The sequence below is a fragment of the Colias eurytheme genome, chromosome 22 (assembly GCF_061535395.1).
Source record: "Colias eurytheme isolate Ceu_HAF_F1 chromosome 22, ilColEury1 Martin Lab GWU primary, whole genome shotgun sequence".
Classification (NCBI taxonomy): Eukaryota; Metazoa; Arthropoda; class Insecta; order Lepidoptera; family Pieridae; genus Colias; species Colias eurytheme.
Genome location: NC_143001.1, coordinates 3,995,078 through 4,021,423, shown reverse-complemented (window position 1 = coordinate 4,021,423; position 26,346 = coordinate 3,995,078). Strand labels below are relative to the sequence as shown.

The following is a 26,346-nucleotide window of genomic DNA, read 5'->3' as shown; positions in this document are numbered from 1 at the left end:
TTTCATGGGGTCGACGAAAAATTTGAATTGATTTGTTTAACTTTATAGAGACAGATATTTTGATGATTATATTTTTTTTCCGTGACTTCTCTTTACTTTCTTAAATCTAACCTAGAGCATGTTTTTTCTTAACGTATGGTTTTGAACAAAAAAATACCATTTTTTTTATGGAAAGTGTTTTCTGTAATTTCGTGCATACATCGTACATTAGGGCTCTATCTTCTGAATTTAAGCTTCTGAAAATTGAAAAATGTATTTGTTTTCTTACAGACATAGCTCAGGACTGCTCGATTGAATCCACATCATGAAAATAACCGGATAAAGAAATACGATTCTATGCCGTTTTCTATTGAACTCAATTTCTGTTAAGGCTCCTATCAATATTATTTCTTGGTATTAAAAATTGCTTTGATTTTCGACTCAATGAATATTTCGAAGGAAAAGGGGAGATAAAAGTTTTTGAAAGAAATACGTCTTTATACGTTCTGTATTTATTTATTTATTTATTTATTTATAGTACAATACCTACCTATATTTTTTACAACATATTGTATATATTTCAATCAGTAAATACATAAATCTATCCCAATCCTTATTTTATGTTATTTTATTAATCAATACTAGAATTTTTTAATAGTATTAAACATCTTGTTTTATCCTGTGTGTATTCAAAAAGTACCTAATACTTTTACATCTGATAACGTTAACTAAATAGGTATATTCTGCGGCATTGCACCAATCATCATAGATCATAACAATGGCACAGCTGAGGTCACACAGAGACTTCAGGTACTTATATTTTAGACTTATATTACAAATAGCAATGAACTTTATTTCAAAAATAATAAAGAAAATGCTTCTCCTTAACATCGCACGCAATGCGTACAATTGCCTAAATTGATAATAGCCATCCTGCACTCAGTTACTTGCACTTGCATCTCGACGGTATCCGCACTACACTTGGTAAATATATATTTTTTAACCTACTTTGAAAAAAAAATTTTCTTTAGTAAAAAAAAATATTAAAGTGGCTTGCGCATATTTTTTGTTTGTTTATTGTGATGGTAAAAAAAATCATTAAAATGTAGATATATTTAAATTATGTAACATCAGTATAATACGCTGCATTGGCTATTTATTAATTAAAACTACATATTTAAATTTAAAAAAATTGCCAGGAAAATCAAGTTTCATCAGCCTGTAAAAATTATAGATTTTTTAACTAAAATACTCTATCTACGGTCGATACTTCAATCAAAAAAAAATATAGGTAACATAAGTAATTTAAACTACAGCATTAAAATAATATTTAATCCAATAACCAGACTAATAATTTATACATCAACTCTACTACTACATGAAATTAAATTGTGGTGAATCGCGATTAAGAAGCTTGAATATTCTTGGTAACTTTATTGATACCTACGTAAGATTTGTTTGCAATCAATGATTAAGTGTACATGCGGTTTATAAAGTATGTAGTATAGTATAAAATCGGTTAATTAATTCGATAGATTCATTTTCAAAGGCAAACAGATTCGTAAAATGCTTGAATCGGCAAACAAAAACGTTCTTTACGTTGCGCGTTGTAACGTTTACGTTGAATTTCACAAGCCGTTATAAAATTTTAATCTTATGTGCCCTGATTGGCGGTAATTTCGTTTTCTTTTAAGGGTGCGTATAAAGCAAAATTACCAATCTTCTATTAGATGATACGTGTAATATTCAAGACCAAATCTAAAAAATAAAATATATATCAAACTAGATGATATGTTCAACGATTCTGTTCAATCAAAAACATAAAATATTAAAATTGACTCGATAAAAAAAAAATCACCAAGTTAGTATACCATATCATCTAGTTTGATATATATTTTATTTTTTAGATTTGGTCTTGAATATTACACGTATCATCTAATAGAAGATTGGTAATTTTGCTTTATACGCACCCTTAATTCTAGTCCCTCTATTTTTACTTTTAAGGTAGTTTTTGCCTCATTGTCGTAATGGCAGGACTAAAAGTCGCCTATATTATACAATTTTCCATGGTTTATTGTAATAAATATTACTTTCTGTTGGGTACAGTATTTTTAAAATCGGTCTAGTCCTTTTTGAGTGTATTCGTTACAAGCATTCAACAATACCTATACGTCTCTTAATAAAAGATAACGTACCTATGTAATATATTATGTATAACCGATTATGCTCTAAACTAATTATATTGTAACATAAATCTATCACATTATTTTAGAAGTATCATTTTAAATAATTACTGAATAGAATTTTCAATATCTTGTAGCTCCACCTAGTGAACAAAGTGGACAAGAATTTCATTAAAATCCTATTAAATCCACTTGTAACTAAGCCTAGAAACTAACGGTATAAAATCTTCACTTTTCATTCCACTAAAGACTCAAATAGTACAGGTATTTAGGTACTTTCTTCCTTTACAAGAAATAATATTCCAGAGACAAACACTTTTTGCAGATATCGTCAACCTTACTGTTCCTTTACTTCGACAAAATATTAATAATCTGCTAAGGCTAAATTCCTATCTACTAAGGCTAAGTTTCTATCCTTAGATTTTTTTTATTAAATTATTCTCTATTAATTATTATTTCACGTGGAAAACGAAATAAGTGTAGTTCAATCTATTTTCTTTTTGCAATAAAGCATAATCTAGGGACATATTCTTTTTGCAGAAATCGTCAACCTATTCTTTTACTTCAACAAAATATAAATAATCTACGATTAAGCTACATACCTAATCGATTCCTTTTTGTTACATTACTATTTTTTGTCACATCGAAGCAAATATAAGTATAGTTCTCAGTTCAATCTGCCACAAATTGGGTCACGCTCCTACAGGGGTACTATATCCTAACAAGGAAACGACAGTATAACTTAAAGTACCTACGTTACGTTCAAAGGTCATTTAATTTCCATAGAACACAGTAAAGAGCTATATCGAATGAATCTCAAGTAGAAATACCGTACTAAAATCTTTTCATTTGATTAGCGGTATATCGTATCATCACTACATAGTATAACAATTTCGCTTTCTTTGCTCTATATTCCGATATAGAGCCGCCCGTATGCTTAAATCGTTCAAACTACGCAACGGATTTTGATGTGGTTTTTTTAAACAGACAGAGTGATTTAAGAGGATGGTTTTAGTACATAATTTATTAAGTTTTAGTAAAAGTGGGCCAAGCCGTGGGTGGAAAGCTAGTTAAAATTATAAATCCTTTTGATTTCAATTGATTTTGAAGCTCAATTTCTAATCACGCTCAATAGTAACCACATTTGTGCACAGCTTTGTTTTCAACGACAAAATGAGAAATGCATAAACAGCTTGCGTATTCTCGGCTTGGGAAAACAATTGCATTCAGCTATTTTGAGCTGTAGCCCATTTGATATAGAGGCGTGAATTGCGTGCGACAATTTCGCTGTTGAAGTATGCACTGGCCGTCACTGATTCGCTGTTTAATTGAGTTTCAAGTTTTTGCATCTCCAACAAGGATTTTCATTATTTCAACAATACTCGTGACGTGGCGGTGACAATGTAGATCTGTATTAATTTGTATGTGTTTATTACGAGTTATTGTTTGTGACTAGCCTTGCATAAAGATTTTTGCATGTATGAAAATAATAGATTTGAGAACCTGAGAGCTTATTTGTTTAAACGTAGATTAATAAAAACTAATAATATCTGCTGTTTTTTAATTTATTGTGTGAATATAATCAAAGGTTGCACACACCAGCAAACTGTTACTGCATTAATAAGAGTTGTCTTATAACTGAATTATATTATATGCCTAGAAACAAAATATACTATAGTTAGTAGTTGACAATAAATCTTATCCTTTACGCAGAAAAATTTACACGCACTCGCACTATTCTTCCCCTCAGATCTAATAGCGATTGTAAGACGCTAGATAAATTTTACTCCTACTTCTTACTTATATAAAAAATTGCTGTCTTTCTAAATTCTTCCTCTTCTCCTAAAACTTATCAATCACCATAAACACCAAACGAAATAAAACTATTGTTTTAGGCACCAAAATGCGGCGGCACACGGAGTTCCTACTCATCATCATCATCGCTTTGGTCTATAGTGCCCATGGTCACAAGCGGACGTTTACAAGATGTCAGCTATCGCGGGAACTACTGCGATACAACTTCCCGAGGACTTTGATACCCAATTGTAAGTGTAAATTGTAGGTAATTATTAGTCAATTTGAAATTTAAAGAAATTGTTTTAGCGGTACTTCTTTCAAACTTACTACGTACTTCAGCACACTAATTGAATATAATTTATCATTTTATGTTAATTGTTTGAGTCTACCTGAAATCTTATTAACCATAATATTTGTAATACCTACCTTGTGATTTTTATAAAAATATTCTAAGACATATCACCCTATTTCGGAGATAGAGCTTACGAAAATGAATTTTTAAAGGGCCATTAATAACACTTAAGTATTAAATTGTATGAAATCACTTTACTAATACCACAAATAATATAATAGGTACTATACTAGTACTAATACTGTAAATTACGTATAAATAAATATTTCCCATCTCCTACATTTATTATTCACAACCTACATGACAAGTCCCTACTCTCCAACACTTCAGACTAGAGGTATATTATGTCAATTATTAAACACCAAATATCGTATTTAGTGCCAGAAGCAAGGCCAACTATTCAATTGCCTTTAGTGTATCAATATATGAGTTGGGAACACGCGCTTAACTTATACAGAAGTTAGAATAACGCCTTCAAACTTTGAAAAGCTTTCACCTGGCCTTTGTTAACTGTAGGATATATTATTTGCGTCGTGTAGGATTATGTAACGATATATTAAATTCGATAAATACTTTCTTTGCCGCAGATTCATGACAAATAATATAAAATAATAAGAATATAACATTGTACGCTATCCTTTGAAAATACACATTTGTTTCAATTTACATAAAAATGGTTCTGTTCTCTTATTGTTAATAAATAGGTGATGCACTTTTTTAAAAAGATACTAATGATTTTCTAATGTATTTAAACCATAATTAAAATATGGAATTCAATGCAGTATTTGCGCATATAATCCGTATGTTGAAAATAATACTTTACTAACATATATATTATTTCAAGCGTAGAGTGAACAGGTACCTTCTAGGGAAGCGCGTTCCATCTTAGACCACATATCAGCTTAACATCAGGCGAGATTGTGGTCAAGCGCTTCCCTATCGACAATAAAAAAAAAACTAACATATATTTCTAAAAAATATCACATAAATTCTAGAACTTGTCCAGTAAATACAGAAAGCTTTACTCACACAAATTGTAGTGCATCCTACATAACTACATTCTTGAGACTTCTTTACAAGGTTTAAAATTTAAATCTCGCTGAAAATTATTCACTTCCCTCGATTGCGAAGGCTGCAAATACTCTAGTCCTATTTTGTAAAGCAAGTATTACGTAATATTTGACTTATATAACAGTTTTAAAAACTCTTTCGTGTATTTTGTATTGAGTCCATGAGTCCAGTATTAATTTCAGAATGAGTTTCGGACAAAAACTCTGAATGATTGTGCGTAGTCTTATTAATATGGTTATTCTTGTATGAACATAAATGATAAAAACACTGATTTTGCACGAATCATAAATACGACGCAATATAGAGTGCTCATGCTCAACTACCGAAAAATTATATATTTCGTGAAGATTTCATGATAATTAAACAAAATTAATAAGACAGTGATATACGTTTTCATCGTATCGAATGTAATAATTGGCACATACGAGCGTGTTGTACGTCTATGTGTATTTTGATGATACACACTTAGAAGACCATGCGTTATATTACACATAATAATTAAGAGATAACACAAATTAATTGAAATACATACTTTAAACCATATAATATGATTAAAAGCAATATCAATTATCCAACTTTAACTAAATAACACTAATCCATTTTACCTAATATAATATTATATAATAGCAAATATTATAATAATTGTTTGAGTTCGGAAATTCAATTAACAGTCTAACCAGACGTGAATTAATATCTTACATTAATATTGACAAACTCGACTATGTTGCATTTCAGTATTACCATTCTGACTGTGAATATTGTAGGAAAGCTTTGACATAGGTATCTGCATATCCTATTAACTATGCCATTATTAGAATTACCAGCCGTGGTATCACACGAGAGGCGTCGTATTAAAAGGATTATATTGAAACAATGTCTAAACATTGCAAGCATTTTTAAGTGATGTAACACTAAGCAAATATATCTAAAATTATTCTAGGTATTGCCCTTTATTTTGCCGGTGATACGTTTTTTTTTTATAAATTTTACCGATATTTAAAATAAGAACTTCAAAAGATAAATCTTAATGATTGATGGTTTTATTAATCGATCTAATTCTTATCTCATAAGTATCTTAATTACCACAAAGAGAAAACTTAAGTACCTATATTCATCATTTGGGAGAACGAATTTCTCACAGAACGTTAAACGTAGGTATACCATTTAAAAGAAATCATAATAATCTACCCCTATTTTTTTCTGTAGTCAAAACTTTCTTAAATAAAGATCACAAATGGAATAAGTAAACTGTACGAATTGTCCTTAACAAGTGATACCAGCAAACTCCGCGGCATAGCTCCGCGGTAAGCACTTATTAGCATAAAAGGGTGCGCTCAGGCAAAACATTTTGGATCCTTTCATTTAAGTTTAAAATTGTCAGGAAACGGATTTAATTGACAATGTACAGGGACACAGAAATCGGAATTAATTTCAATTAATATTACCGCGTTTAAGTCGTATCATATTAATTAAGGATCGCATATTTGGGACTAAGATAGTGAGCTCATGTGAGATGACCGTATATGTGAATATAAAGTTATGAATGAATATTGAATAAATTCCAATTATTTAATTGCTTGTAGAAATAGTTTTTATTATACTTACATAGTTAATATTCGAGCTTTTTAGGTGTGATTTCAATACGTTTAATGGTCGTAAAATATATTTTGAATATTTTTAAGGTCCTGTTTTGTCCATCTAAAAAGGTGATATGCTATTGTTACGCTCAGCTAGGTATATAACAGTATTTTCTGTTTTTATTCTATTCTGTTAATATTATCATAAGAATATACTTTTACGTTTATTAACTTTATAGATGTGAAGAAAATTTCGTTACCTAATAATTGCTATTCTTTTCTTACAGGGGTGTGTCTAATCGAGCATGCGAGTGGAAGACAAACGGACAAACTTACGAACCACAATAACTCCTACAGCAGTTACGGTCTTTTTCAAGTAAGTTCGAAGGCCCATATCATTTTACAGGCAAGTGGGAGGTAGGTATGTATTGTGTATTAAATGATCAGGTTCAATTTTATGGCAAATTTTTACAATATCGGTGACAAGATGTTCCTATAAGTACATTAAAATTTGTTAAGATCGCATGAAATCTGGAACAAATCTGTTATTAAAAAATATATAGGTAGTCTCTCTTTAAACTGGTGACAAAAGATGTCATGTTTGATATTATCGTAATTTTGTGACAAGAAGATTACTATAATCTATATACATTCTGTGACGCAATGTCTCTAAATTAAAAAAAATGGAAGATATTCAAAGCGGTACAAAGAACGAACAAAGTTCTTACATAAATAAAAACTTTCACTGTTCCTTCAATGATGCTTATACACCGAAAATATTGAATATCCAAATATAGCTCTCAAATTAATATTTAATAATTGTTTTACGCAAACGTTAATAAATTCACATCTTGTCGGAATCGCTTCGTCTTACGAGGCATTAATTTAGCATTACCACTAAGCTCCTAATGACATATCACGAATAATAATAGAAATTAATGCGCCGTCGTAAAAGCTGAAATAATGGAAAATCGAGGTTCAACCGACATCTTGTTATACTAGCCAGTCATTTAGATGATGGATATAGGTACATATACTTTTTCAGTGTCAGTGTAGTTTAGTTTTAAGTATTTGAAAAACAGAAAATGTAATTAAAATCATTTTAATTGCCCATATATTATTACTAGTTTATAAATTTCACTATGACTACTCACTATGAATACAGATTTTCATTGTCCTCAGTAAATAGGTTCATCACGCTTATAGGGTTTATTCTTTTATAAAAAACTAGAGGTCTGCCCCGGCTTCGCCCGTGGTACATATTATTATTTCGCAATAAAAGGTAGCCTATGTCCTTTCTCGGGTATCAAAATATCTCCATACCAAATTTCATGCAAATTGGTTCAGTAGTTTAGGCGTGATTGAGTAACAGACAGACAGAGTTACTTTCGCATTTATAATATTAGTATGGATAATGAACTACATATATAAGACCAAAAGTCAATACTTATAGCCATAACTGAAGGCTGCTTCGTGCTCATAATACCCATAAACATTATAGTAAACGGCATTAAAATCCAGTGCTTTCCTTAATACAATTTTAGTATCGTTCGAGTACTTTTTGAGCTATATCATAACAAATTTGTCCTCTATATAATATTAGTGTACATTTAGACAATAAGAAGAACCCATTCATACATTAAAACACTTAATTGGACCCTTATTACGCACACAATACGATTGTGCGGACCGAATCAGACTGTAATTTCAATACCAATAGTCAAACTAAGGTAGAGCATATCCCACCTCAATTGTGCACAAACATACGTATTTACATATTAATGATAGATTAGAGCCGTCTGATTGCATACAATTGATATAGAATAATGGCGTAAAATTGTCCAGTTGCCATCACGTTCGGCTTTGGTCATGTTATATGGACGTGAATTATGTTATTGTAAATAGTGTTAATTGTAGTTGATTTATTTCTATTGTTTGGTTGGTGAATTATGTTTTGCTTTATTTGTTTTATTATTAGTTAAAAACAATATTATATTTCCTATCGGATGAATCTTTGAATTATGGATAAAAAGATACAATTAAAAAACGTTTGTATATAACGCAATTTATATTTGAATTTAAACCACTTACAATAAAAACTTTTATCGTTTTGAGAAGGAAATAAACACTTAGTTAAGCTGTAGGTACATACATAATATAACGCGCTAAATTTCTTCTTTCTTTAATCTACATAATGTCTAGATTAACATAATTAGAATGAGTAACACAAACATATTAACTACCTATATTATTAACAATGATAAAATAACTATTATTAACATTTTTACAAAATTGTTTAATTCGATCAAAAATAATTAACAATGTTCCCAGCATCGAAAAATAACTTCAGAACAAAATAATAACTTCAAAAGTGAACTTCATAACCGTTATATTTAAATGCTAATTTGCGACAAATTTCCAAGGGATAACTTCTGCGATTACGCGATCCTTATATCATTAAGAGTGATGGTAGCTGAATGCGTATCGAGTAATATATTAAAACGTCATTAACATACGATGTACGTTTACACGTATATTGTTACTGGAACTGGTATTATATTTTCTTATTTATTAGGTAGGTACTACTTCTAAATATTACAATTTTACTATTGATGTCTTTTAATAGATCATATAGGTATGTCACAGTAAAATTGTAAACAACGTTAAATTACATTCGATCTAACGAATGAGTTAGCAGAAAATTGTAATATAACGGCTTTTACAATTTTACTGTGACACAGGTAATCTCTGGAATGGAACATTGTCATACATATATATTCTTCTACTTTTGAAATATTTATGGAACCTGATTTTTTATCAATGTCATCAGGTATAATAAGTATTTGCCTAAGCATTATACTATATATAGGTAGTAGGTACCGATAGATTTCCAAACCGAATCGCGAAAATGAATAGATTATCTATAAAATTTGCAACACTTCTTCGAAAGCAATGCACGTACAGTGAAAATCCTGATGCAGCGCAGTATAATAGAAAATGATTATAATTCTTAGCTAAATGGTGCTCAAACTTCAACCTCCGTTGATCCCAAGATAATAGTTTTTACTTTACTAAGCTTACGTGTTATGTTCCGCTCAAGAAGTGCGCTGTTGAGACATGAATAAGTTTGGAAGAAAATAAAAGTTCATTATATGTACTAGATAGTATGTCAATTTGTTCTTAGTTGTTAAAATTTTATTTAAAAAAAGCAATTACTATTAAAATAGAATAATTGAAAGAGTATTCAAGATTAGATTAGAATTATTTGGAATTAGTAAATGTTATTAATTAACTATTGATATATCTATTGCCAAAAAAAATATTTTTGATTGCTATAGAATTATCCCCTTTTGAAGAAAGTCATTCAATAATTTCAGTAATTGCATTACAATTTACACTTGCAATTGAAAATTTATCATATTACTTGCTAGTTGATATGTATTTAGATAATAATCTAAACTGTCAGAAATGACATTTCACCCATATCAGCTGTTAAATCTATATAGAAATTGACATATATATGTCTTCATATAGGACCTTACTTCATTTCAATATAATCGATGTCTGAAGTACCTACTTATATTATAATTTTAAATGCAGATTAAGATGCATTATTATCGACATTAACTATTAGGTAAACATCATTATTGTAAATTATTCTGAAATAGATCAGAGAAAAGATTTTTCAGAAAGTGATAAAAAGACAAATTAACATAAATCAAATTTCCAACATAGAGTAACAATTACACTAAATACAAACGAATTATAAGAAGTTAACCTAAGATTAAACATTAGCGTTTAGTTTGTAAACGAGGCATAAACTGATACAAATAATACGCGTGATTCGTTCGCTAATCACTCAAATGATGGGAAATGATAACCGCACGTTAGATAACTAAATATTTATTGAACAAACATAGATTATTGACTATCGTGAAATTGAGTAGGTACTTTATGATTTTGGCTCATAAACTACGGCACGGTTAGTTTTAGGCCTTTTCAAACAGTGAATTATTAATTTTAACTTGTATAGGGGTTTTGAAGGTGATGTCGTATGCTATTCATAATTTAGTATTTTATTTTGAATATAATATATTTCGAATAGGTAAGTATCATAGATGATAGATCTTTAAAATACCTATATTAATCTATACTAATATTATAAAGCTGAAGAGTTTGTTTGTTTGTTTGAACGTGCTAATCTCGGGAACTACTGGTCCGATTTAAAAAATTATGTCGGTGTTAGATAGCTCATTTATCGAGGAAGGCTATAGGCTATATACCATCACGCTACGACCAACAGGAGAGGAGCCACGGAGATGAAACCGCGCGGAGCGGCTAGTATCACATAAATGTATCGTGCATATTAATTTTACGAACCTCTTTCCTACTTCTACGGAAATATTTCAAATATACATAACAGAAATACAACAATATCGTATCTACTATCTATCCATTGAAATTGAATACAACATCACAAATGCTTTTAAAGTTAAAACACGTGTAATCAAACCGAACGAATATCCAATAAAATAATACGAAATTTCTATCCCATTTGACACGGAACAATTAAGCAAATAGCATCAGACCTAAACCAGGGGTCGACATCTAGCAGCGACCGCAGTTCAATAAAATAAATGGCACAATCACAATCACAACCTGACTACGTATGTACATAATGTAACGTCAGCACATGAAATGATATGAAAATACGTTTATTACGGACAATGGACATATGAAAAAAGAAAGATACAATTGAGTCGAGATAAACAAGCACTTAAAATATACGTTATGCCATAAGTAGGCCAGCCTCTCAGTGTATCATCACTGATTTTCAAGGTCGCCATAATATATAAAGTTCAGTGCTTTTTAATAGTGAACATTTTATTTATTTTATACGTAACTTTGTAACTTTGAAATTTAAATTTAATAAATTAAGTAATCTGTGGTTATAAGATTTATACGTTCATGTGTGTGTTCATCTTTAATCAATGTATTTACTCTACCAAACTCTACTATACTGCAGTACTCTATCATATTTAATATCTACTCTCCCAAAAATGTAACTAGTCTAACCAACATACTTAGTAAACTTTGGTCTTTTCTTTATCGAAAAAAAATGTTCTTAATACATCTATTTTCGTATAGAATTAAAAATGTGATAATCTATATATATACATATATATAAAACTCAAAGGTGACTGATATAGTGATCTATCAACGCACAGCCCAAACCACTGGACGTATCGGGCTGAAATTTGGCATGCAGGTAGATGTCATAACGTAGGCGTCCCCTAAGAAAGGATTTTAGAAAATTCATCCCCTAAAGGGGTAAAATAGGGGATGAAAATTTGTATCATGTAAATTTATCTTTTCCACGCAGGCGAAGCTGCGGGCAACAGCTAGTAATTTTATAATGCCCAATTAGTGCACCAACAATTTATATCTTAAGTCACAACTATTACTTCAAACGATTCACAATTACTGGCACATTCACAAATAAATGAAATCAGTCAAATCAGTCACACATAACACAACCACAATTAAACATAACACACACATAAGCAATAACTAATTCAACACCGAAATTATAATCCCGAACACTGTCAAAGGATTACTCCGAGTGTACCATTGTTCGAATACATCGCTCGTTACCGTTAATTTGGATGGAAGTGACAATGCATTGAACCGGGCATATGAACAAAATATCCTCACGATTATACTGTGGTTAATAGATTAATACGTCTCTATGTCACTGTGGCTTTGTACGTTAATGGCCGTAAATGAATTAGAATTGTGTTGCGCGAAATTCACGGATTGATTGAAAGTAATTATTAATTTGTATACAATTAGTTGTGATGGTTATGAAAATGTTTTAATTATTTATGCAAAATTTTGTCTTAATTGAATTGATAAAAATGTTTAAGTAAGTACTACTTTCTAGTTCATATTATATTTTCAAGAAAGATATTTAAGTAATTTCACTATTCTTTCGAGCTTACTCCAATTCTTCTTAACCTGAAAAAAAAATATTTTCATGAATTATTCACGCAGTCAAAATCTATGTCCCGCCTTGTTCTTTGGATATTTATTTTACCCAAATTATACTACTTATAGAAATCAATTTCTTATTATGATCATTATAATTTATAAGAAAGGAATTATCTGCGTGTTTTTTCTTTAAAAGAAAACAATAAACAACACGTGAAAAATAGTCCAATACAGTGGTTATTTTGAGGTGTGATTCGCTGTGTAACTCAAGGCGACTGTATTCAGCATCATTTGTCGACGTCACCACTTTACTAGTGTTGTGATGATCTTATTATTTCTATAGATATCGATGTTAATTTATATTTTTTTATAATTGTACGGCAATAATTTTTTGCTAGCGAAGATGTGACATGCTTTTATGTGTAATTTTGCCAGAAAACATTTCGTGGATATATTACACATTTCTATATTTTTCTATTACCTATAAATTGTATTTTATCCTATTATAAATATATCGAATAATATTCAACATTACAAAATTTGAGCAAAAGAATTATAATTTAATTGGTTTCAAAATAGAGTTATATTTACACATTTTTAAGAAAATTTTTGAAACAGCATAGCAATTAATAAAAATCAATAAATTTTTTTTAATTTCTACAAGTATCAGTTTCACATAGTTTAAAAATATAATACTTACTCAATCGTAAAAATATATTTATCGATATCCGCAAACATTGCGCACATCACTATCCTACGTAAGCTACAAATACAGTAGAGATACGTACTTACAGTTTCAATCACCGTGGAAATCTCAATCGACTCGTTTACAAAGACTCTTTGATTTACACATACGTTATACATATAGGTAAGTGTATGTAAACTAGTTTGTACTTTGTATGTTTCTTTAGAAGAAGATTGAATAGACTTTAGACCTATTTATTGGAAATTGCTCTATGCATGACGCATAATGATGTTGGTAGTGTAGCTAATTAGCTAAGACATTTTTTTTATTAAGAAAATGAAGAACAACCTGATGCCATTGAAATCAAAGGAAAAATATAATAAAGCAAAAATAACAAGTAAAATATTTCAGGGTACTTTTAGCTACGAGTGGATAGGGGAAATAGTTTGTGAATTGTGATTTCCAATAAATATTAACCTTCATACTTCTAAAATTATTGAGTATTTTCGAATTACTTATTACTTCGACTTCTATTCGGATCTTAGACTAAATGTCTTCATGGCTAACAAAAGAATCATGAAGATGTAATTCCTCTGCTTTGAATGGCTTAGTTTGCAGGAAAAGAAAAGGTGGAACTTTTATGTGTGTGTGAACAATCTAAATAACTATCGAGAGGAAACAAACTTGAAAAACGGTTAAAGTTTAAAAAGCGTAGGTAATTTTAATTGAAGTCGATGCTTACTAATTGCAAGGCAGCAAATGAGTTTCAGTAAGCGATTGTACCGTACGTGTTATTACTCAGAAACCCGATTCTCAAGTCTTGGCACTAAATTGAAACCACTAAAGACGATATCGACAAATCGAAGTCGACGAATTCAGACGGGACAATGATAGGGTTGTCAACTTGAGGAATTAAATATATAAAATGTATTATGATTGATGTTATTATGAAAAATTTTGCATTAGGTTAAAAATTAAATAATAGGTATTAACAGTTAAATCACATTGATTAAATTTGTTATTTTATATATTATATTATTATCTTTGATAGAATTAATTGCCATTGTAAAGGAATCATATTTTACAAACCACCTTCATAGCTCTACTTTTGTAAAAAATAAGCACAATTAGTGACTTGAATAATGTAGACGTTAACTTACACTTAAATTATTTTATCAATAATTACATATTTTTAAACCACACTATAGAACAAAAACTAGAGACACAAACTAAGCTAATCTTCACGTTTCAATACCACAGACACCTCAATATATATTACAAGAAATCGACAACCCTATAGCTGAAGCAGTGGACTGTAACCGAGAGCGTCAGTAAATAACGTAGTGAGCTAATACTTTCACGCGTGATTGCTAATCTCCAGTGAACCTAGCTTTCTCACATAGTACTTTACTAGTCTACAATAAGCGAAGCCACTTCAGAATTCAATGTAATTTGTCTAGTAACGACGACATGTCTAATTGTAGATCGGAATTCCATTGAACCTTTGGCAATTTGATGGCTTGTTCTCGTTTCTATGGAGATCGAGATACGAACGGAGGTTTCCTAAATTATTAATACCTTCATGTTAGGTACATACAATTAGAATGTGTCTGGAAATTTAGTTAACAATATTACGCGAAAAATATTTTTAATCAGGTACCACCTGAAATTATAGGCTGAAGCAAGTCGCGCCCATCAATCGCTTTTAACTGCTGCATCATGGCTCTATTTTCTACAATTTATTGTAGGGAATCATGTTCAATTTATACGTCGTCATAGAATATTTGTAGATACTTAAAGTCCTTGAGTTTAAAATCAATCTATTTTTTATAAATTTTCATTGTGAATTAAAATACTATAGCGTATTATATAATATGTATTATGATTAAATCGATATTCACAGCAGTTTCTGTTGACAATACGAAAACCATATCGCGAATAGAGCGTGCACTCAATACACGGTTAATATCGCCGCATCGCCATCAATACTCGTGCAAATAAATAAGCGAATTAATTAAAAACTTGTTTGCTGACAAAATACAAAATGCAGCGCTGTGTCGCTGAAATTTACATTTTTATCGCGGCCCGTACGGAGACGTGCGTATGTAAGCGTCACGGGTCAAATGTTGTAATGGCTTTTACTGTACGACTTGCATACAAAATACAAATACGTTTAGTTTATATGCTAATGTGTTTTATAAATATCAAATCAAATAATTGGGTAGATTATGGAGATAGCGAACGCTTTTAGAATGCGTAAATTGTGTGGAATGTTACACGAATTCTATGGTGTAAGTGTATCAATATATATTATGTTGTTAACGATGGGATAAATTAGAGCTTATTAATAGAAAATCAGATCAATATGAAGGCTATAATAAAAATGCCTTTACCTAAATTTATTCAATGATTAATGATATTGGTATAATAATTCACTCTACATTGGTAAATGTAATGTAACAAAATCTCTACATCTTATCAATCTATGTACAATTGATATTATTAATACCATAGCATACCTTGTAGCCATTTTTTAAAATAATTTTAACATAGATCTTCTGTCCGTGTTGATAAGTTTCAAAAATATTAGTTATTAATAAATTTAACTGGGCCAAATTTAAATGCGCCCACATAAAAGGCACCAGCATACAAATAAATAAATAAAAATTCAAATAGATTCACACACCCTCATTTCTTAGGTAACATACCCAAATACATACATTCGAATTGAGAACCTCCTTTTTCGAAGTCGGTTGACTACAAGTCAGTTGCACCTCTCTCCACTACAATGACAAACCAAAATAATGCAATACAGTGCGGTCACACGATTAATATTGTGGCCGGCTGATTTAATAAACGATTGTAATTTTTGCAATACCAGCAGATTTGTGTGAAGACTTTATTTATTGCTTTGGGAATATATTGGTTATTTGTGTTTTTAGTAACACTAAATTGTGTACGTTTTTTCTGTTATTATTAGCGGGTCGTTGGGGATAATCTATACATATAATAAAATCGTAGGAAAGTCAAAACTGTACATTGAATATTTTTTTAAAAGAATACATAATCCATGATCTATAATCGATATAGAAGCCAAAAACATAGTTTTTAGAATTTTTGTCTGTTTGTCGGTTTGTCTGTCTGTTTGTCTGTATGTTTGTCCAGGCTAATCTCAGAAAGTACTGCACGGATTTACTTCAAATTTTGCATGAATATTACTAACAGGTCGGGTCAGGCTGTTATATACATATTATCATGCTATCACCTTCGGGGGAGGAGCTGTGAACCTTTATTTTTCTTACGTATTCCGTGTACTACGACAGCGTACAATACAAAGACTCATGTTTAAATGTTGTTTTTGAGTAAGCCATGCTATTGTCTACCTTTACAATATAAAAACTACATCATTTAAGTAATTTTGGCAGAGAAACAGTATAATGAATCTTAGTATGTAGTATAAAGACAAATTTAAAACAGCGCCATCTATGAGATTTCATTAAAATCAAATCAATTTACATAATATTAACGCTTCTTGGAAATTCATAATTTAAATATTATGATGTTGTTTTTTTTTAAAGTTAAATAAATAATTCATATCTTACCAGAGTCCATTGCGCTTATATTTCATGTGAATATACTAAAATTTTATAAGTGAGGGTAGATGTTTATTATTTGATGTCAAACAAGACACCATTACAGTTAATATAGGTAATAGTAGATAACAGTGATTGTGTTCATTCATTACATTTTTATAAATCTTCGGCTTTTTTTTAATTTTCGCATTCTTGCGTTCCCATCAAAAGGTAAGTTGTAGCTTTTATATTTATTCTTTATAATTATAATTATATAGTTAGACTCATCTTTATAATTAGTTAAAGTATGACAAAATAAGAAAATGATGAAATTTTATTTTTATGTATAACTTTTACAATACTATAAAGAAGGTCACTTTAGTTCTTGATAAAACTTTATTTGTTAGTAGCTTTTTAATAAACTAAGGTACAGTTATCTTTTGATTTTTTTTATTAACAGATTAAATGTTAATAAAAATTGACGATTTGCGTGAGGATGTAGTGGAAATTAGTACCTATCCTTGCGCGTGGTCAATCATCAATGATCAATACATATAATAAAATTCTAGAAAAGTGATGTCTGTACAATGAAAATATGTAAAAAAAATTAGCAGGGGTTAAATTATTAAATCGATCCCAAACCCAAAACTGTAGTTAAAAATTTAACTTAAGCTGAGGTAGAAGGGGGAGGGGTCAAATTAAAATTATGCTTACTTCTAGGTAAATTTTCTACATAAATTAATGTCCTTTAAATTATGTCGTATTATATTTTTAACCCCCGACGCAAAAAGATGGGTGATAAGTGTTTGACCGCTATGTGTGTGTGTGTGTCTGTTTGTGTGTGTAATCCGAATTAGATGCGGTTTTGATGTTAGGCAGCATATTTTCCGACGCTGGTTCTTAGATAAAGTTTATCAAAATCGGTTCATCCATTTATTATACCTTTATAGGGGTAAAAGTGGGAATGTGGGAAAAAATATTAGTAATATTTCTATCCAATTCGGTTTATCCATTACAGCTTCTATTAGATTACAGCGGTAAAAGTGGGAATGAACAATAATGGAATGTTGTCAAATAATATACTCAAGCGGTAAGTATATCAAAATATGAAAGAGTAACGTGTGAATTACAATTAGTAATGTTTTATCGAAATCGGTTCATCCGTTTATTACATATAGGGCACTTTAGGGGTGACAGTGGTTAGATAAATAAATCAAATGGAGCATCAAACGACAGGCTATGACGTGTACATATAGGTACAATTAGATAATATGGTTTACATAAAAATCGGTTATCCCATTTACTAGGGGTGGAAAGGGAAGGGTTGAAAGTCTGTTAAAGAAGAGGGGGATATGGGAGCGAGAGGATAGCCACACCCTGGAAATTTTGAACTCTACTCAAAGCCACATAGGCCTGGCCCTTGGCAATTTTTTTTCCTAAAGATACCACTTCTTTTGTCACTGTGGTCCATTACAATTTGTTCACGGTTACGGGCACCTTAACCGTGCACAAATTGAAAGATGTCAAGGAGCAACAAACTTATAGATATCAATATGATGTAGGAATGTTATATGGAGGTAGGTCTCGCTTACTTGAAAATAAGAAACCGAAGTTAAATATTTAAAAATTAAAAAAAAACCAACGCAACGAATGTAAAGGAATAAATAATAATTTTACAAACTTCCCGACGATCTTTAAAATTAAGTACCATTATAAAAAAAAATATAATATATGATATGATAATGATGGTATGGCAGCCCCGACGACTTTGTTTTTTTATTTTTATAAATATTTAAAATGGTATTTATTAATTTTATTGCACGGTCTAAACGGTTTATTTCACAGGTTTAGTTACTACAGGCGTGAGACAGGAAAGATGAGCGCTGAGACAAACGTCAAAACGCAAAGGAATAGAATCCGCTATCGATACTAATTGTCATAAGCGTATGATGTTTTGCTAAGGATTTGTTCACCCTACCAACGACGTCGACGACCACGAACAAAATTTTCATCCAGTTGTAATTTAACAAAATTGTGCAAAACACAATTAAAAATAAAATATTAAAATTTCCTGTCGTTCTGGTGATTGGAATTTTTATATTTGAGATCAACGAATGAAAAAATAGATTATTCGTAGACATGGTGGCTCCTAGAAAAAAAAATATTTGAAGTTTTTTATAGATAATTTTATTATCTACAATTTTGGTAGAAGGTAATTATATGATTAACTTACCGTCTCGGCGAAAATGCAAAGAACCTATTTCTTCTTTATATATTAATGGTCCTCGAATTTTTTTTATTTCCGAGTACCAAAACTAAACTTCAAATAAATTTTTTCTAGAAGCTACCGTTTCTACGAAAAATCTATTTTTTCATTCATTGATCTCAAAAAAAAAATTCCAAGCACCAGAACGACAGCAAATTTTAATATTTTATTCTAATTGTGTTTAGCACAATTTTGTTAAATTGCGACTGGATTAATATTTTATTCTAATTGTGTTTAGCACAATTTTGTTAAATTGCGACTGGATGAAAATTTTGTTCGTGGTCGTCGTCGTTGTTGGTAGGGTGAACAAATCCTTAGCAAAACATCATACGCTTATGTCAATTATTAGTATCGATAGCGGATTCTATTCCTTTGCGTTTTGACGTTTGTCTCGGCGCTCAGTTGCTTCACGATTTATTATCAAAAACATCCATACAAGGAAGGAAGAAAAATAAATTTGCTCCCTTCCCCTCTGGTGCCTAAAAATAAATTTTACGTAGAAAATTAATTAGGCATTTATTTTTTTATTTTTTAGCTCAGTTTAGTAATAAATTTTACTAACAGTTCTTTTAATTATTTATGGTAGTACGTGTTTATTCAATAAAAATTAAGTAGTAACTACTATGCAGTCACTATTCCACGCGGACGAAGTCGCGGGCACAGCTAGTTCATTAATAAAGGGAGATGTTTACAGTAACGTAGATATTATAGTATGCATGTATTTTGTAGGAAATCAACAATTACAATTTAAAACATGAATAACTATAAATTTCAATTGTAAATATCTTTTTTAACTAAATTAAAAACTATGCGCCTTCGCGATTCCAATTCTACATTTGAACGACCGTTTGAACACTTTTTTTACATTTTTAGAGTAAAATGGTATTTTTGTTCAGCCAAGATACATTTTTAGCACTCTTGGCTCCACAAATATAGTCTACTATACATAAATTATCTACATTTTACATTTCAACTTTGTATCGATATTAAAAGTACCTAACTTGTACGAACGGCCTACTCTAGGTACAAAATTCGCCACAAATCTTATGCTTTAGATGGACGTTCTCGAAAATTCCATTGCATTCCAGACTTTGAACGTTCATACTATACATATGTACCTATGTATTATGACCGATTCACAATGTGTAAGTGGTCTGCCTTTGAGAATCTATCCTTACCCTATCGTAAATATTAACCGTCAAAGGTACCAGATTTCAAATTAGTCGTAGCCACTCGTAGGTACCTCAAACTCGTATTGAGGGTTTCGATATCTGAATTATAATATGAACTACTTAATTGATGATCTTATAATTGAGAGGTTATGTAGGTACTCTATCTTTCTTTTAACAAATAAGAAAGATAGAGTACCCAATTGGACCTATCTTGATAAATTAAAATTATGTAGAGACATTATTTTTCTGTAATAATATATTTTTATTTTAAAGAAAGACAGAAAGTATGGTTAATATCGCAATAGCCTAGACGATGAAAGTTTTACGGTGCAAAATTTATTTTATTTTAATACAACTAAACATCAATTGTGTAAATCACAATAAATCCGTAAACTAATACGCATAAATAATGTGTAAACAATGACTTATTATACGAATTTAATCGCTAAACCAAACATCAATTATGCAGCCTTTATGTTATTCAGAGTACATTCGGTTTATTTCTCATATTCATCTATTAATATCAACAAAAGGTCCAACCCTATTCACAATGAATGCCAACAGTATTTTGATTTTAAATTAATAACTATTGAGTACCAGGTACATCGTAGGGTTGCCTACAAGAAGTTTCGGTGTTTTTTTTCCTAAAATATTTAAATATTATTTTTTTCATAAATTGTGACAAGCAGTATCAATATTTTATTCAATATTTTACCACGAAGCTTAAAATCATGAGTCGTGCAACATTTAAACGTAACAACATAAAATTATAGCTGTATGAATTATAACACTCGGTCTTATGGCTGGTTCACACTTTGATTAGTGCGAGTGCAGGTGATGAGTAGTACTACGTGTGGACAGCGACTGTTTAGTGCGAGTGTTTAGTAGGCTGTGTAGTAAAGTGAATAGAAGCGTGTTCTATTTTTTTGCGAGTGGACTGCGAGTAGCCACGTCCCGCGCGCCCTCCCTTCCCCCTCACTCGCAGCGTGCCTGCACTCGCACTAATCACCTGCACTCGCAGTCAATTGGACACTACTCGCACTACACACCTGCACTCGCACTAATCACCTGCACTCGAAGTCAATTGGACACTACTCGCACTACACACCTGCACTCGCACTCATCACCTGCACTCGCACTAATCAAAGTGTGAACCAGCCATTAATTTGTAGCTTAGCCTTTTCTACCATCTACATCATGCCTAATAATAGATTTTGTATAATAAAAGAATAGAGACAGTTATAAGTACTTAGACAGTAAGTTTTCAAGGCATAAACAAAACACGTGAAAAGTATGCTTAAAAAACGTAATAATTAGCAATTGACATCCCTAATCACCAATGCGACAGAATTGCAGATTTAAATCAAATAGGTCTCAATGTAATCATGGTTTGATTAGTATTATGTGAATAAATTATTAAACGATTGTTGAAATATTTCTAGTTCGAATAAGTCAGTTTTAAACTCGATAGGGAAACGAAGATATCATTTGCCATTAAAGCACACACAATATAGTTAGTGTGCTTCATATCTCATTTACTGTATTTACCAAAAATGAATCATAAAGCTCCTAGCAAGATGAAATAATAACAACGTATAAGGATCATTTACATATGTTGATTCCTTTTATATAATGTTAAAAACAAAAGCGGAAAGCCTGTTAAACACATAATTATAATTATGTGCATTAGGAGAACAAAATACCTTATTGAAATATTTGCTAAGAGCTTTTCTTAGTTTTCAACATAATAGCGTCATATTATGAAACGTCTTAGAATATAATACTTACTCTTTACTTAAACAAAAATAAATACTTAAACAAAAATTCAAGACACTTTTTAAACAATAGGTAGCTATACTAGGCAATAGCTGTACTATATTAATATCACTGTAAAGCTTACACAAATAATCTTCCAAATAATAATGGCGTAATGCGTGTACCTCATTGCCTTTAATAGAACAAATACGTAAAACAAACATATACGAAACCAATTACAAACTTATAATTCTAGAACAAAAGAAAATAACATTTCGAACGAAATAAGCTTAAACAAAAATAGGAGGCCAATATTTTCAACAAATTCAATTGCTGGAGAATCCTATAGAGTGACGCGTGGAATACAGCGAGCGTGGAATAGACAGGCCAGACGTCGAATAAATGTCACCATTATAGATGGGGATTTTACAATTTTATATTGCACTCCATTTTCAGGTTTAAACATTTTCACTGTTATCACTTATTTCAATGTGGAAAGGCAGCCTAGAGATGCCTGAACTGAATGAAATGTTCTTTTATCACTAAATAAAATAGCCTTTGATTTTGCGTTGTTTCTACAATGAATATGGTTTATTCAATGGCTTATTGAAATAATATAATATTGTATAATAATGTTAAATAATTTTAATAAGTGCCTAACCTTAAATTTCATAAAAATAAGGGAGGTCGTATGCCCATAACTGCATACGTAATTTTGCAAAAATTACTGAGCAGACTAAGAATTAATCTGGCTCATAGATAAAGAATAACATGGATCCACCTTATAATTTATTTATCGTATTGTCTCTATCCAAACGAAGGTCATATTATACTCGAAGTTCAATGTTACTTATGTGTTAATATTAAAGCAAAACTCCGTCATATTTCAGATAAACAACAAGGATTGGTGCAAAAAGGGGAGAAAGGGGGGCAACTGTAGTATGAAGTGTGAAGGTACTATAAACTTATTAGACGCTTTCAAACTAATTGTGTTTAACACTACCTCTGCACCGGCTATGCTTTTAACATCTCTTGTTTTATATTTTCAACATAATGCTTCTAATAATTTAACGTGTTATTCACGGTTTGGTTGAGTATAAAATGAACTATATTATGCACTATAGCGTGCTCTATTTTCCTATAACTAATTTTCCTCATATTCATAATATCTGCATTACTTACTTGTCAAGTTACATTATATCACAATCGAGCTTGCATCCGCAGCAGCCTCCGAGTGTCTGTATTCATTCATTTTATAATAATTAAAAAAAATAAAATTTGGAAAACAAACAAACTTTTGCCAAAAACAATATGCTTTAAACTTTACGCCACTCTTACTTAACCCACGCCACGTACACCAGCGATTTTCTTTGAAAAATAAAACTGCAAAGTATTTTAAAAATTCCATTGTACAGCGAGGCATGGATTAATTTATTTGTCTATTTATACAGTGTGTCCGGACATGACATACCGATATTTGAAGGGGCTATTCTCCAGGTATTTTTATCGACAATTCAACCCCTCTACAGTCCCCTACCTCACCCCCCTCAAAATGGCAAACCTATCAATTCGGATAGTGAATTTATGAAAATTGTAATAACTTCGAAAGTGAGTGTCACAAAATACTAAATTTGGTTTTATTTGAACAATAACAAGTTATTCTAGGGACCACTAAACAAATTTAATTGATAAGAGTGATGAAACATACTTTAAAAAATTCGAAAACCATTTTGAGGGGGGTGAGGTAGGGGACTGTAGAGGGGTTGAATTGTCGATAAAAATACCTGGAGAATAGCCCCTTCAAATATCGGTATGTCATGTCCGGACACACTGTATATTATATTAACTGCATGAAGCATACTCCCATGACATCAGTAAACTTTACAGAATTTTTAAACAAACCAAAAGTATAATACATACATTCATATCTACATTTTTTGTCCAAACATCCAATGTAAAGGTTTATTTGATATTTTGTACGTTCCAGACCTTCTCAACGAGGACTTGGCCGACGACGTGAGATGTGCAAAACGTATTTACGATCGTGTCGGTTTCAAAGCCTGGCCATCCTCCTACGCATATTGCAAAGAGAAGAGCCTACCAGATTTATCAAGATGCTAAATGCTTTACTATTTGTGCTCTGAACGATAGAATGTCATAATAATATGCAAGTTTTGATAATTAAATGCGCCTGCGAAAATGTTTGATACAATATTGCGTTTGCAAGTTTTGCTCAGAAGTTTAGGATTAGATGTTAGGCGGCTTTTAAACATGTTCGGAGTACAATTAGATAACATTGTGAATAGCGCAAGTATGAACTTTTAATTGACTTCATACTTATGCTTTTTACAAAATATAGTAGAATGTAAGCATTAGGATAATATATTTTAATAAGGTTCTAATTAGTAAAAGAGATAATATAGAGGGACATGAGAGAAGAAAGTGTTATAATTAAACAAATATTAGAATATATTATTTTTATAACAAATAATTTAGTTACTTTATACGTAACTAATAATTTCACAACACTGCCTATTTCGTAGTTACCTTTATAATATTTTTGATTCCGAATTATACCTATGTTTAGTTCTAATGCATTTTTAGCGTAATAAAAGAAGTAGAAGTTACAGTTTTTACGTTTATATAACAATTTAGTTTAAGAAATTAATGTATACCTACTATTACCATTAAATGAAAATAAATATCAGTTGTCTTTTTTTTTTTGTAAATCCATCGTGATAATCTTACTACAATTTATGCAAAATAATTGTAAATATAAGAAAAATGCACACAAAGAATACTATAAAATTTGCTTCTCTAAAATGAAAAGGCGCTTAAAATTTACCTACTTACATGTAAGCATAAAATTTTCCACGGCCCAATTAAAAAGCCGCATTGAGTCGAAATTAAATTTTTCAAAATGCATGAATTGTTCAAAACTTGAAACGTTGATAAACCAGGATTCAATTTAAAAGTTTAACGAGGAGCGTAAAATTTTTAAGATAAAGATTCCGAGATCTCTTTAGTTCAAGCTACTGAGTTTGAGTACTGACTACAGTTCGCTTTTACTACACTTAAGTTATTTAACGTTAAAAGGATGAACATCATAATCCATTTAATATGACTTCCAGGGAATTCTTTTAAATAAATTTAGATACAAGAACAAATCTTTGATAACATGTATAATTTTCAGATATTTCAATAGCTGTTTGTTCCAAACATTCTGATAAAATATTTTCACTTATACTTATTAATTTTAAATCAGGAATCCCATGTATAATACCACCACGAAAACATTTCAGCAATTTCCGCGTCCACTATAATAATATTTCATAAAATATTCCGCCAGCAATTTTATATAACCTATGATCGAATCCAAAATATGATCAAACAAAGTTATGAATATAGCATTATAATTTCATATCGCATTTTAATTAACACGTTATGTATTCATTAAAAGTTATCAGTTGCATATAATTACTGCGTTAATTAGATCAATGATGTGTAACATATTAACACGGGATGATAAAACAAATTATAATGAAGTGGAATAATAATATTATTCTATAATTAGTCTGCTAAATCCTGGTTCAATGTTTATTGGCTTAACTGTTATCTGCTTTAGAGCCATATTTGGTGTTATAGTTAAAAAAATTGAAGAAAAACTAAAGTGACGCTTTGATGAAGATTAACAAGAATATAAAAGAAACAGGAAAACACATTCCTCGTAGATTATATAAAAATATTATTTAAAAGTGAAGCTTCCACAAAATACAACGCTTTAAGAATTTCATCTGTTATTTTAAATTCAAGGCAAACTGTTTGACTGATTTAACACAATTATTATATTCAAATATCTTTCTTTCGTTTACATCTTGTCTTTATTTTACTCTCTTACAAAAAAAAAACAAACGCGGCACGGAAAAGCTCCAAGCTAGAAGCTTTT

The 26,346-nt window shown here is 30.5% G+C and overlaps 2 protein-coding genes across 2 annotated transcripts in view; one reads left to right on the top strand and one right to left on the bottom strand.

Annotated features, from left to right (window-relative positions):
• Positions 1-26,346, bottom strand: part of LOC149898635 (uncharacterized) — a 69,490-nt gene that overhangs the window by 23,915 nt on the left and 19,229 nt on the right. The window lies entirely within an intron of this gene.
• Positions 919-24,636, top strand: LOC149898636 (lysozyme). Its single transcript, XM_090115148.1, has 5 exons — positions 919-963; positions 4,058-4,207; positions 7,247-7,335; positions 23,291-23,354; positions 24,388-24,636. The coding sequence occupies exons 2-5, from the start codon at positions 4,066-4,068 to the stop codon at positions 24,519-24,521; spliced, it is 429 nt and encodes a 142-aa protein (XP_089971274.1). The 5' UTR covers positions 919-963; positions 4,058-4,065; the 3' UTR covers positions 24,522-24,636.